General features: G+C 37.0%; 1 protein-coding gene across 4 annotated transcripts in view; it reads left to right on the top strand.

Moving 5' to 3' along the window:
* Positions 1-14,467, top strand: part of LOC136856830 (sodium channel modifier 1) — a 100,736-nt gene that overhangs the window by 22,439 nt on the left and 63,830 nt on the right. For all 4 annotated transcript variants that reach the window (XR_010858468.2, XR_010858470.2, XR_010858469.2 and 1 more), the window contains exon 2: positions 2,186-2,256. Coding sequence is in view for 1 of the 4 variants with exons in the window: in XM_067134995.2 (XP_066991096.2) it covers positions 2,186-2,256 (71 nt within the window). In the remaining 3 variants the exon portion in view is untranslated. The remainder of the gene's footprint in view (positions 1-2,185; positions 2,257-14,467) is intronic.

Below are 14,467 nucleotides of genomic sequence, written 5' to 3'. Positions count from 1 at the left end.
ATTTTTATTACGAAGTCTTTTTTTATACATGTACTGTTGCATTTTCTTCTTGAAGAACATTAATAGGAGCACCTATAGTACGCGAACCTTTTTTTGAGCCCAAGTTTCCATTCAGCACTATGGAGCACAGGGGTCAAGGAAAGGTTCGCGTACTATATTGCGGCCATCTTGGAAACTTATAAACAGCACTTGAGAAACGCTTTCTGATTGGTCGTCTGAAACCAAGCCAGCCAATGAAAAGCATCGACTCATAAGACATAAAGAAACTAATGGCATGGGCCTCTTTTCCTCTGGGAATGTGTCAGTCCTGAATAATAACAAATATGTAATGCTCTCTTTTGAAGAATGGGCACGTGCCATTGTGACACAAGTTCCTACTGATGATAATAGATGGCATCAGCTGTCTTCCTGTACCAAAATCACACAAGCACTTCACAGATGGCATGTGCCCCTTTTCCACTGGCCCCCCTCATTTATGAAAGCATTTTGATACATTTAGATCAAAGAGTTAACCCTACTTTCAATTTAAATAAGATTCCTGAAGAGATTAACGCTCTTTTGGAGGCATTAAAAATCCTTGTTGATAAACATAAAAAAGTTTCAACTCATCTCGTCTTTCATAAATTTTCAGATAAAGTTTTCCCTTCCATGATTTCCTCCTCACCCCTCCATCCCTTTCCCACAGTTAACAGCTGAGCTACTTGGCAGGTTCATGTTTTACAACATTAATTTGTTTTACATCTTTTTAATACGCAACATGAAGATAGTCACATTTATTTAATTCCAAATTTATTCTTCCCATTTAATTATTCTCCACACTTTTTATCATTATATGTAACTTTTCAGTGGAGCAACTTGCTACTTTAAATATCAAGCTTTTGTTTTCCGTATTGACTGTGTACTTCAGTTTTCATTGTTCTAATTGTCAATCTAAAGCAATTTCTACAGTATGATTATTTTTTGTTGTATCTTACCAATTGACATATACAGCCACTGTTACATATCATATGTCAGAAACTTCAGGAACAAGTGCCTTTACCTGTTTCTCTATATGGTTTATTTTGTTATGTTTTTGATAATATTTCAAGATTAAGGACTCATTTAGTGTTATGTTTTAGAGTGCTTTTGTTTTAACTTTATAACTTATTTTTAAGGCAGAGGAAGGCCCAAAGGGGCCGAAACATGTACCTATTGTGTGGTATTTCTGTAGTAGTTCCAACCTTACTCTACGGACTTGAATCCTGGACATGCTACAGTCGACAGCTTAAGAAGCTGGAACAGTACTATCAGCGTTGCTTGAGGAGAATATTGCAAATAACTTGGCAAGACAGGCACACAAATATCAGCGTTCTTGAAGAGGCACACACCACTAGTATAGAATTGATGGTTCTAAGACACCAGTTACGATGGACAGGGCACGTAGTTCGCATGCCCAATAATCGCATTCCCAAACAAGTGTTTTACTCTGAGCTATCAGTAGGTTGTGTAGGCAGTCAGAAGACTTGATTTAAAGATGTGATCAAGGCTAACTTGAAGAGATGTGATATTGATGTTGATAACTGGGAGAACTTAGTCCTTGACCATTCATCCTGGAGATCATTAGTCCATTACGGCACACTATCTTTTGAAGAAAACCGCCGACATACAGCGAAGAGGCAACGTAGGAAAGAAAAAGAAGTGCTGAGTAGACATAGAAATAACATGACTGCTCCACCTGGGACTACCTGTCATCGCCTTGGCAAATTGTGTAACTCCCGCATTGGACTGTGTAGTCACCTCCGAACGCATAGATGAAGAGGCATCCTGCCTGGAAGGCAAACCTACTCGATTACGAGTGTTTGCTATCATCATCATCATCATCATCATCATCATCATCATCATCATCATCATCATCATTTCTTAAAATTCTCTTCAGGACACATATGTGTATTAACTAAAGTGGACCAATTGTATATTTTTCTTATACTATACAATCAATATGGAACAATGCAAATATGAGATTCTCATATTGCAAAACAAACCAAATGACCTGAAAGTGCTCTTTGGTTAAAATGCTCATATTACAGACCACTCAGATTTTATTTTCAGTTTTATTTATATGACATAAACTCAAAAGGCTATCATTTCTACAATTCCAGGCTGTGAAAATTTGATTGAGACTTGAATTTCATCTGTTTGTTTCCAGATGCGGCGTGTTAGTGAACTGTTGGGAGATAATATACCAGATGATGAAGCTTCCCTGTTGAGTAATGGAAGGTACTGTTATTTTCCTGAAACTTAAATGATGATTTTTCAAAAATGTGTTGTTTTTGAGGAATGTCTTAGTAATTGCAGCTGATATTTGAACAAGACCAATTAATCTGTGGTAGAACATGGAAAAAACAAAGCGAGTTGGCCATGCAGTTAAGGCTGCACAGGTGTGAACTTGCATTCAAGTGAAGGTGATGGGTTTGAATCCCACCGTTAGCAGCCCTGAAGATGCTTTTCTGTGGTTTCCCTTTTTTCACACCAGGCAAATGCTGGGGTTGGTAACTTACTTAAGACCATGGCTGCTACCTTCCTATTTATAGCAATTTCCCAGCCTTGCAGCATTAAACCATCAAGGAAAAAAAAGAAATTTAAAAAATGGGATGTACTGTATATGCTGAAAGAGCATGGATATAGGGAAATGAGAGGATGTAGTTATGAAGTTTCTAGATGATGTTTTTGTTATTTTGGAGGAAATGTCAGTTGAGGAAGAATTTGTAGTTTTGAAGTAGATTAAAAGGCAGCTGTTTGAAGAAGAGATTGATGTTGAAAAATTTAAGACACTTATGATTACAAAGGAGCCAAATATGAGAAAATTTATAGTAATTTTAGCAATAACAATGATATACATTTCAAATTTTTTTTTCTGCTATAAGGGAAAATATTATTGATTCTTGTTAACTAAAGTACTCTGAATCAGTATTTTTGTTCCAATTTTCTGTATCACGTCAGGTTATTTTGTAATTTTGAAAATAAAATTTAAAAACCCATCAAAATTGGAAAAGTTTATCATTTAAAATAATGCATATAATTTAATAAGACAGTATACCTTAAATGACTGCGTAGGTATTGAAAGATGTAGAATTAAAGTCTGTATTCAGGTTTTCTCTGTCTGAAGCAAATGTAATTTATAGAAATAAGGACAAAAAAACTTAATATCATCAAATTAGGTATATTATTTTTTAAAACATGTTTTAACACTGCAATATAAAATTTGAGTGTCTAAAATTACTATAAAAGTACTTACAGCCATTCAGACATTCAATTTGCTGATCGAAATGTTGCACCGTTTTGATGCCTTGCTGCGACTTTGAGATGTACTACTCTTTAAGCACCAGCAATAATCCACTAACATTGCTTCATTTCACTTGCTCTAGTATTTTATTTCCATTGTTTTAATATCTTGATGAAATCTTTCTCTCTGGTCCTCACTCATTGCATCAAGACTTTTTAGGGAAGTAGTCAGTATGGTTGTGTAGAAAAGGAAGTTTTACATTCATGTTACAACGTAGAGCTTTGAAGTTAGCTAGCATTTCTCAGCAATTTTCTTGTAATTTTCAGGTATCCTTTTGCCTAGGAAGTTTTCTGTCAAGCTTTTAAATGTACACTATGTAGTTTTTTCTGTTTCATTCCTTGACTGAAAATATGGATCCCTCATTAGATTACACATCTCTGGTCTATCAAATACACCAGCTTTAATTTTTGCTTCACATTTTTTTCGGAAATGTCAGTTTTAAATATGGAATTGTACTGGTTTCGCTGCCAAGGTCGGTAATAAATTGCTTCATAACCCCTTGCTTAAAATGGAGTGGGGGCAAAAATACTCTAGGGATAAGTGGCTCATACAGCACATTTCTTACCCTAAGTGTCTGCAATATTAAGTTGGAAAAAATAATTATAGGATACTTTGTTCATAATGTTTAATTTCAGTTGTTTTATAAGATTTTAGTGAGTCTATTATGTCTAAATTACCAGCTTTAATATAATAATAATAATAGTATAATTGATGTAAAGATATATATTGATTTCAGTATTTAGACATATCCATGAATTTCAAAAAGTTGTTTTTTAAAAACATTCAACATGATGAAACGGAAATACATATGGGCTTTGTAACTACCCATAGTGGCGGACTGAAGAATATAAACAGTTTCTGTGTAACAAAATAGTTGCGTATCAGTGTAATCTAATGTTACAAGTATATAAAAGGTCATGTCTAGAATAAGTCCATCATTATTTGATAGTCAAAAAGTAGTTATATGATTCTCCATCTTCACTAAAAGAGAGAACAAATTTCTTTAAGGGTTACATGACTGTATATCAAATCTACACAAAATAACCTAGAGGAAAGGATCTCCCATATTAGGCATTGACATGACGGTCTATGCAGTTCCCTTCTGTATCAGCAAAGAAAGGAAAGTGAAATATTTCACGTAGCTGTCAACTTGCACATTTGGGAGAAAGTGGGTTTGAACCCCAGTGTTGGCAGCCCTGAAGATTGTTTTCGTTGGTTTCCCATTTTCACACCTTAATTACAGCCACATTTACTTCCTTCCTGCTCTTAGCCCTTTCCTATTCCTTCTATGTTGGTGCTACGTAAAGCAAGTAAAAAAAAAAAAAAGTGAAATATTTTTGCAAAAATTTGAGATGTCACTCAAAATTCCTTGAAGACTTGGGACAGTGCTGAAATATTTATTAACAACGTATATGATTATTTCATCACAACAAGACAACAAAATGGAAGAAACTATGACTGCACAGTACAAATCCAGGTAAACTGTGTTAAGAAAAGAATTTGTTCCATTAACACTTTATTCTTTAACCAACTTTTGCCCATGGTGTTGCATCTGTGGAAATTAATCTTATGGCCATTTATAGAACTGATGAATGGTGTAAACTAAACTTACACTTTCAGTTGGTTAGGAACTGAAATGAAAGAAAATTATTATGGCAATTCCCTATAAGTGTTAACTAGTATTTACAACAAACAAATAAAATTAACCTATAGAAAGCCCTGAGAGTGGTCATGATTGTCATGATCAGCAAGAAACATGAGTACTGCTGTTTTCAAGTGGTTCACCACTAAAACCAAGGTCTCAGTGTGTTCTACTAGATTTGGATATTTTGGATGGCTTTCGATTCCTCGCAGTGAGTCCAGTTGTGAGGGAGAATGCCTAGACTTTAACATGGAACGCTACTGCATGTAGTGGTACACTACTGAAACTGAAGTCTCGCAACAGCATGCATGGCACTAGAGTTACAGTGGTTAGGGGTGTAAGGAAATTAAATTCAAAGATCTCAGTGAAGCAGCAATCAAGAAAGACACAATCTCTCAGTCAGTGGACATCTGAAGGATGTTAAAGAGTTCAGATTGAAAGACTTTGCATTCTTCACAGCAACCAGAAAGCAGAAAGTACCAAACACAACCACCGTTGTTAGCAAGACACCAATGGTGGACCTGGGCATAGTATTGGTGGGCTTCAAGGGAAAGTTGCTGAACTCATTTTTAGCTTCTCTCTGATTGAGAGGTGGTATTCTAAAGGTTAAAAATAAACTTTTTATTTACTTTTGTATGCTTCTATTTAATGGATCAAGATAAAACGAAGTGTAGTCTCTACTTAATGTTTGATGAGAAGCAGATGAGCAGTTTTTGCATTGGTCCAGTTTAAACAGAAGGGCAGACAAAACTCTCAAAAATGATGGATATCGTCTCCGCACTGTTATGTACTATCAACCGTCTCAACATTGTGACCAAAAAAGGAATGTACGGATGGTCACGTTTTTGTTATATTAGTAAGTGCATTCAAAAGAGAATCAATTAAATTCAGGAGAAAGTAAAGAATATACTGAAGAACTGCAAAGCAAGATTATTCCATATGAAGAAGGTTATTTTTCATGTCACAAAATTACTGCTTAACTTAAAATACAATACAATACAATGGATTTATTTTGTCTGGCAAGATTAAGGCCATTCGGCCCTCTCTTCCATCTAACCAGAAAATACAGTATCTACATGTGCAAATTAAAATAAATAGAGACTTAGGCCTACAATTGAAACATCTTGCAACTAATAAAGAATGCAATATTATGATGAAAGGCAAAAAATTAAAAATAGGAAAATGATGATGATGATGATGAAGAAGATGGTTATTTACACAATTATGACATGATTACCTAATTTCAATTAACCTTGATAATAACAGTGAGATTATATAAAGTCTATAGTTTGAGGAAGGCTAAATCTACAAAATTTCCATAACATACAAGTAACAATATAGGACTTCATCTATTACTTACTAGGTACCGGTGACAGAGTTGCCTAAAACTAGCAGGTGAGGTTCCTCTAACAGAGACGGGTAGTGTATTCCACTGTCGTGCCGAAGAAATAACAAATGAGTTTGTGTATCGTATGGTGCGGTGAGGTGGAACAGATAAGAGTGTATCAGATTTTGACCGTGTTCCGAAACTGTGATTGGATGAGAGGTGGTGAAATTTACTGTACAAGTAGGGAGGTGAGCATGAGGAGAGTATTCGATGAAGAAGGCATAAAGCATGAAGATTACGGCGCTGTTTGAGTTTTAGCCAACCGAGTTTATCATAGGCAGGTGTAACATGGTCAAAGTAACGTAGGTCACTTATGTAGCGAATACAGGTGTTTTGCACGCATTGTAGTTTGTCGTTAAGAGTAGCAGTCAGGTTGTTGTACACGGTGTCACAGTAGTCGAAATGAGGTAATACAAGAGTGCAAACGAGGCGTTCTTTTAATACTCGAGAAAATATGTTACGGAATCTTCTAAGTGAGTTAGGTGTCGCAAATACTTTCCTGGAGATGCTGGTAACCTGCTGCTTCCAGGAAAGATGTTCGTCTATAATAACACCGAGATCTTTGACAGATTCACTGAAATCAATGGGTGAATTTTGTAGGTAGAGTTTTGGTAAAGTGAAGTTGCTTATGGTTTTTGAACAAAGCCTAGGATGTGAAATTAATATAGCTTGAGATTTTACGTTATTTAATCTAAGTCCATGCATGTCAGTCCAGTTACAGATTTCTTGTAAGTGTCTATTGAAATTTTTAATTTCGTCGGTTAGTCTTTCCGGTTCACAGTGCAAATATAATTGTATATTGTCAGCGTACATGTGGTGTCTCCAGCTGTTTAGCGACGATGTAATATCATTGATATAGACAGAAAATAGAAGCGGTCCTAGGACAGACCCCTGTGGTTCACCAACTTCTATGGATCGCCAGGAAGAATATTCATTACTGTTATTTCTTACACACTGCAGACGACTGCGGAGGTATGAATTCATCCACTGAAGACTGTTTGTAGAGAACTGGAGTTTAAATAATTTGGAAAGTAGTACGTCTATGTCAACTGAGTCGAAAGCTTTAGAGAAGTCAAGAAGAGCTAGGATGGTAACTTGTCTTCTGTCCATCGCATTGCGAATGTCGTCGGTAACCTTAAGTAGTGCAGTACCAGTGCTGTGGTAACGTCGAAAACCAGACTGTTGTTCGTCAAGAATATCGTGTGTTTGCAAATAGTTGGAGACTTGTTGGTGTACAATGAATTCTAGGGCTTTTGAAAGGACCGATATTATGCTCACAGGTCTATAGTCGGTTACGTCTTCAGGCGGTGATTTTTTAGCGAGCGGGACGACAACGGCAGCTTTCCACAAGGAGGGATACGCGCCAGTCATTAGTGAATGGTTAAATATGTGAGTTATAGTAGGTAAAATTGTCAATTATTGTCTTAATAAGTTCTATTTCTATGTTGTCTATCCCATTGGACTTCAATTTTATTCTAAATATGGCTTGTTTAACTTGCGAAGGTGTCACATGTGAAAAGTAGAATTTTTCACTGTCAGGTGCAGGGGAGTTGTAATTGCTGTATAGTGTTCTATGTTTCCTTTCTCTGTCAATGGTATGTCCGGGAGTGGTAAAATATGTATTGAGGGAGTCCAGGGATATGTCAATAGGATGATCGTCTCTTTGTTTACCTATTCCCAAGTGTCTTAGTTCTTTCCAAGCCATACCAGGTTTAGTACTTTGTTTTAACAGGGTATGTGCATGTCTAATTCTAGCATTGCGTACTGCCTGTGATGTTTTATTTTGTAGCTGTTTAAATGTGTCAAAATTGTCTTGTGTCGGTTGCCAGTTAAACTTTCTGTGTGCGGCATCTCGTCTTGCCATTAACTCTTTTAGCTGCAGGTTTAACCACGGTGCTGGGGCTCGTGTTACCCGTACTGTTTTCAGCGGGGCGTGTCGACCATAGAGCGCTGTCAGATATTCGTTAAATACATTTACTTTAATGTCAATGTCGTCAACTGTCAGTATATGGTGCCATTTACTGCGTCTTCAGTAAACATACTGTAGTCAATTTTAGAGAGGTCTCTGAATGTAATAGTCCTTGGTTTTGTCTTTCGGGTCTTTAAGGAGTAGGACAAGTATATTAGGTCATGAACTGAAATTCCTGGTACAGATGTCTGTCCGTGTTGTAGTACTTTGTCTGTATTCTTGACAATCATTAAGTCGATTGTCGTGTGTGACGTGGCAGTGTGGTGAGTTGGGAGTGTTTGCAAAATACTCATATCGCAAGACGTAGTCATGTTTATGAGCTGCCGACATTCGGCATTGTTGTTTCCGGTGTCTGTGTTAAAGTCGCCCATGACAATTACATGTTCATATTGCGGGAGTACGCGTAACAATGCGTTCTCTATGTCCTCCAAATGTCCAATAGCAGGTGGCTTGTAAACCACACAGACAGCACTTTTCTGATGGGCTACGATTATTTCCACGAGCAGGAACTCGGGTCGTCTATTGTATTCCCTATCTGAACATGCTATTATCCTAGGCTTTAAACTGGTTTTGACTATCGCTGCCACACCTCTTCTCCTCTTTCCTGCTCTGTCGTTTCGAAGTAAACAGTAGCCAGGTATGTTGAAAGTCTTCAAAGGGATCAGATCATGAAGCCAGGTTTCAGTGAGAAGACAAACATCAAATACGTCCGGGACAAGTTCTTTAAGTTCGTGGAAATGGGCGGACAATGAATGTACATTTAGATGAGCTATATGGAGACCTTTAGTGAAAGAGGAAACTTGAGCTAGGAGCAGGTCTCTAGTTGAGAGAAAAGGAAGGGGGTAATTCCAGGAGGGGTAAGTGGACAGTTGTCACAAGGTCGTGTTCTGTTTATGGAGAGTGGAGGGGTGTGAGGCCTTGAAAGGGATTGTGGCTGGGAAGGAATGTCCCGTACTATCAGAGGAGAGTGACCCATTAGTTCTCGTAGCCACCTTATGAAAAATTATAATTAAGTGAATGAATAAACTAACTACAGTGAGCTAATCTAATTAAATTACACAAAGGTGGTAATTTATATAAAATGAAATACAGTAAATAGAGATCAGAACAGTCAAGTGAATTGTCCGCTTAGTTGCTATTTCTATCCTCTGGTAAGTCACACAGCCGGTTAATGCGCACAAAATCTCGAGTCTGGAGTGAGTATGCATTGCGTTATCTGTAGTAGTACTGTGTAGAAGGCTGAAATCATATCCAAACAAGATTTATTCATCACAGTGTCTGTTAACACTTTCAACACTACCATTTTTTTTAACATGGAGCCTGGCAGTAAACTGGGTCTTTTTCCTGAATTTTATTACATTATTACACAACAGCAAAATATAATATATAGGGCTACCTGATTTTTGTATCATATGAAGGTGTCAGCCAAGCAGACCCGGCCAACAGCTGGAAACTGCAGATGATGATGATGATGAAGGTGTCAGCCACCCAAAACGAAGATGTTAATCAGGAAGTACATATTAAAGTATTTGAATTATACTAATCTTATGAAAAACATAAAAAATGTACGAGAAAAAGACTTTTACATTAACATTTTGCCAATAAGCCTCCTCAGACAATAAAAATGAGTCATTTAATGTGGTTACTTAAGTCACAAATAAACACAATTATATCTGAACATAATTTACCTATTTTGGGCTATGCACAGTCCAACATTGCACTCCTTCCACCACCATCTACTTTCTTTTCACAGTACAGGTGAATCATCAGCCTGCATGTCTTCATCTAAACGAAAAAATAAGCCCATTTTCTGGTGAAGTATTTCTATCGTTTGTATTCGGAGTAAAATAATGCAGCTTAAAAAAAACTTGCACTCAAAAGTGACGTAAAAAATTAAAATCTTGCTCAAACTATCACTTGATAAGTTATCTGGTTCGTAAGCAGAGTAATCACCACTGTCATCTATTTCTGAACCCGCTTCTCCTGATAAAGTATCCAGAATATCGCTGTCATTGAGCCAGTTTGTACAGTATCATAGCTGACAGATTTGGTGCGCTAAACGCCTGGTATGTTGAGTGCTTCCACAGATGTCACGGCAAGGAGAAACTACCCTTTTTATAGTTTAGGTTTGAACTTCCCGATAACTGCTGCATTCTAGTGGACACTAGATAAACTTCTACCTCCAAGCAAGGGACAGAAACCGTATGGGATACATGCAGCTGCCTATAAACACGCGCGAACATCATGCTCGTATAGTATACGGGCATCGTCCACAACTAGGAGAGCAGTGCGCCTGTATCCTGTACGAGCATAGTGTTAAAAGTGTTAAATAATGTAGAACATTTTCAATTACTGTTTTGACTACAGAAGTTCATGCATTGAGTGATATTCTGGTATCTGCTTAATCGAAAACATTCAAGACAGTAAACAAAAATAGACTACAGAAAAGACTGGATTGTAGAATACTTTATAAATAACCAATGGGAGCACAGTCAACTGTGGCTATAATAAACCTCTATGGACTCAAATTTTTGGCACGTTATTTATACCCTCAATAGCTTTGATTTTACTTGACACTCGAAATCGGAAGCGTTCAATGAATAGATCTCCTCCTTCTCTACCCAGTGACGAAGATGTGCCTAGTTGGTAAATAAATTGACAAGGGCAGAATCTATGACACAGAGGACAGAGAAGGCTTGTCTTTTCCCAACAAAAGGTTGTCTTTGTTCATAGATTAGTAGGGTGGGTTTCCTGCCTCACATCCTGGAGCTCCATGTGCTTTTAATTTTAGCAAAAGAAGGAAGATGAGAACGTTTTTTTCTGTCAACCAAGTTACGCAGAAAAGAAAAGACATTTAGAATGCAGTGTAGGCTACTGTAGAACATCCTTTTCTTTCAATTTTTAATTTTTGTTTTCACTATAGGCGAAATTGTAGTCTAGTATAAGCAAAATGTTTAGTATGTATTATAATGTATGTAAATTGGGACTGGACATATAGGTTCACTATATTTAATTTTTTTGCTTCTGGCTTCTGGAAAGACCTGTCTTTTGAATTGATGCCCATGGACGACCTGTGTGTCTGTGAGAATGGAACCCTGCCTAGGATGAAATCTGATGTTGAAGACAGCACAAACATCCAGTTCCCAAGCCAGAGGAGGTGACCACTGAAGGTTAAAATCCAAGACTTGGCCAAAAATCAAAACCTGGGACCCTTTGGACCAAAGGCCAGCATGGTAACCAGTTAACTGGAGCTGGGAATCAAACCCGGGCCTCCGAGGACTACAGCTAATAACTCACCGTTTATACTACTACACAGGTGGACAGTAGTAATAATAATAATAATAATAATAATAATAATAATAATAATAATAATAATAATAATACAGTACAATGAAGCATGTAGGGAGTAATGTCATAATCTGGCTTTTACTGGTAATTGTAGCTGCCTCTGTGGATCCGTGGTAGAGTGTCGGCCTCCGGATCCCAAGAAAGTGGGTTCGAACCCGGCAGAGGTAGTCGGATTTTTGAAGGGCGGAAAAAAGTCCATTCGACACTCCATGTCGTACGATGTCGGCATGTAAAAGATCTCTGGTGATACATTTGGTATTTACCCGACAAAATTAATTCAATCTCAGCCATAGACGCCCAAGAGAGATCCGGTTTACTCTAGGTCCGCTAGATGGCAGACAGAGTAAACCGGAACGTCGAAATTGACGAGCAGACAGCCAGATGGCGTCAAATCGAAATGTCTGCACACGGTAGCTGAGGCCATACGATTATTATTATTATTATTATTATTATTATTATTACTGGTAATTGTAAGTAAAGCCAACCAAACTTTATGATTATTATTTTAGATGGAATCCAGACCACAAGGGTGTGGCTTTTTATTTAAAAATTCCCACATGCCTTGGATGGTATTTGAACTGCAGCCAGTTTTGTGAGAAGCCAGATATATTTTCACATTTGTGGGGTATTTTCACAAAACTTAGTAACTACACTTTTATGAGTTTTGAGGTTTCGACATATTCTTATGTTTTGGGATCAGGAGAATTGAATGACACTGTCAGAATTAAGCTAAACTTGGTAAATACTTAAGGAAATTGATGTTTAAAAACAAGAAACTTTTCCAAACTTGGTATCTGCTGTTGGTGAATTTTTACAGAACTCATTATCTACAGGACTTGCAATAAATTTTAAACACTACATTAGAAATGAGTCTCCACACAGACCAACGTAGGCCATGAGATGGATTATGCTGGCAAGCTTCCTGTTTGGGATGAAAGAAAGCTGACCTTCAGAGAGCGACAGACAATGAAATACTGTTAAAATGAAGGGTAGCAGGTGTTCAGTAGTGTGCGAGGAGTAATGTTTGTGGAAGTGTGAATTGATTATGTTGCGAAGGTTTCTCAACAGACATTCCTACCAGACACATTGTACCACACTGGTTAAGTTATATTTGATTGGGTGGTTTCTTTCTTTATTTGAACAGTTCACATTGTTTGAGAAAACTTTTATTTTACCATTCTGCAGACTGTTATTCATCTGAGTCAAATTAAATAATAGCAAAAGAAAGAAATTAGTGAAAATATGTCACCAGTCCAGGAAGTTTCAAGAGGACATATGAGGTGTAGAAATGAAGCACATACGCTGTGAAGAACCTCCAGGTATGTTGATTCTGGCGACACTCTGAACCTTGCTTATATCCATGTTCTTGACATGGAAGGAGGAAATAATGTTAATAAACATTGTTTGGCATCTACAGTAGTTTGTCTGTAAATGACTTGATCCACTTCAGAATTTTTTAAAATAATAATGATACGAAGTTGAAGCAGAATATTTTTCTAAGCCAATATATGACCATCACAGACCCTGCAAGGCGAACTACCGTTGAAGAGGGGAAAAAGAGAAACAGATCTGTGGCAATATCCTACCATATAAAAATTAAAGAGGGGGGAAGATACTGATGTATGTGCTGCTACTTTTGGCCACATCCTGAGAATTTCAAAGGATGGACTACAATGCTTGGCTAGAAAATATATTATCATAGGACAGATTTCAAAAAGAAAATCATGTGATCAGAAGAATGAAAAAAAAATGAAGAGCAGACACAACAGATTAAAGTAAATATTTTGAAATATAAATGTTGTGAGGCACATTACTCCTGTCAAGATACCTTCTGTTCTTATTTGCCACCGGAACTGAATTTGAAGATGATGTGAAAACTGTACAATAATGAGCTTGTTTGAGATGGTGGTTTGAAATGTTTTTGTGTAAGTACAAATCTGTGTTTTACTAATATTTCAATCTAGGATTTGGTAACCTCAACACAGATACTTGTTCTATATGTGCACACTTTTTATTAAAGATTAAAGCTGCCTCTGATCTGGTAGAAAAAAAACAAGTTGAGAACAGAATACAGGCTCCACAAATTGCAAGCTAAAAACATTTTTCAGGCAGGAAAACTGATGGTGGGAAGACCAAGAACCCACTGGATGGACATTGTAAAAATGGACATTGCAGATCGGGGAAGGGCACTGGAGGACATTATTTACAACAGAAAGTATCTCAATAAGACAGAGTGGAAGAAGCTCGCCTACAGTACCCGGGAAACTGGAACTGTAAAATGATGACGACGATTAAAATTGACTAAAGATGATGTTTTTAATATCTGTTTTGACTGCAAGCAGAACCTGCCACTTTCCAAACTCTTTCCAGGTGTGGCTGTATAATTTAACAGTACGGGTGATAACAAGTGTAAAAATGTTTTCCACTACACCTTGGTGGAAACACAAAGTTCTCGAGGCTATAATGAAATAGCATCAGAACTCAGATATTATTATATTATGGGTCTGAAAGCAAAGTAACATAGGAAAAAGAACGAAAGTATTATCCTTCGACTCTTCTCTGGTTCCTGCTTTTCATAAAATAAAAATTTTATAATGCTGGCCCATATTAATGAGTATAACTGAGAAGTCAACGACTTTCAGGAAGATGCTACAGTATTTTCACATCAAAGGTCACAATTATTTATCACCAGATCTTATATTTGGGAATATTGAGGAGGAATATACAGTAGGTGCTTAGATACGATCACTGTACCTTTTCAGTATAATGACAAAAGATTGGAAGATTGTTTGCTTGAAA

The sequence above is a fragment of the Anabrus simplex genome, chromosome 1, assembly GCF_040414725.1.
Source record: "Anabrus simplex isolate iqAnaSimp1 chromosome 1, ASM4041472v1, whole genome shotgun sequence".
NCBI lineage: Eukaryota > Metazoa > Arthropoda > Insecta > Orthoptera > Tettigoniidae > Anabrus > Anabrus simplex.
The sequence above is the reverse complement of the archived record's forward strand: the minus strand, read 5'-3'. Positions and strand labels throughout refer to the sequence as shown.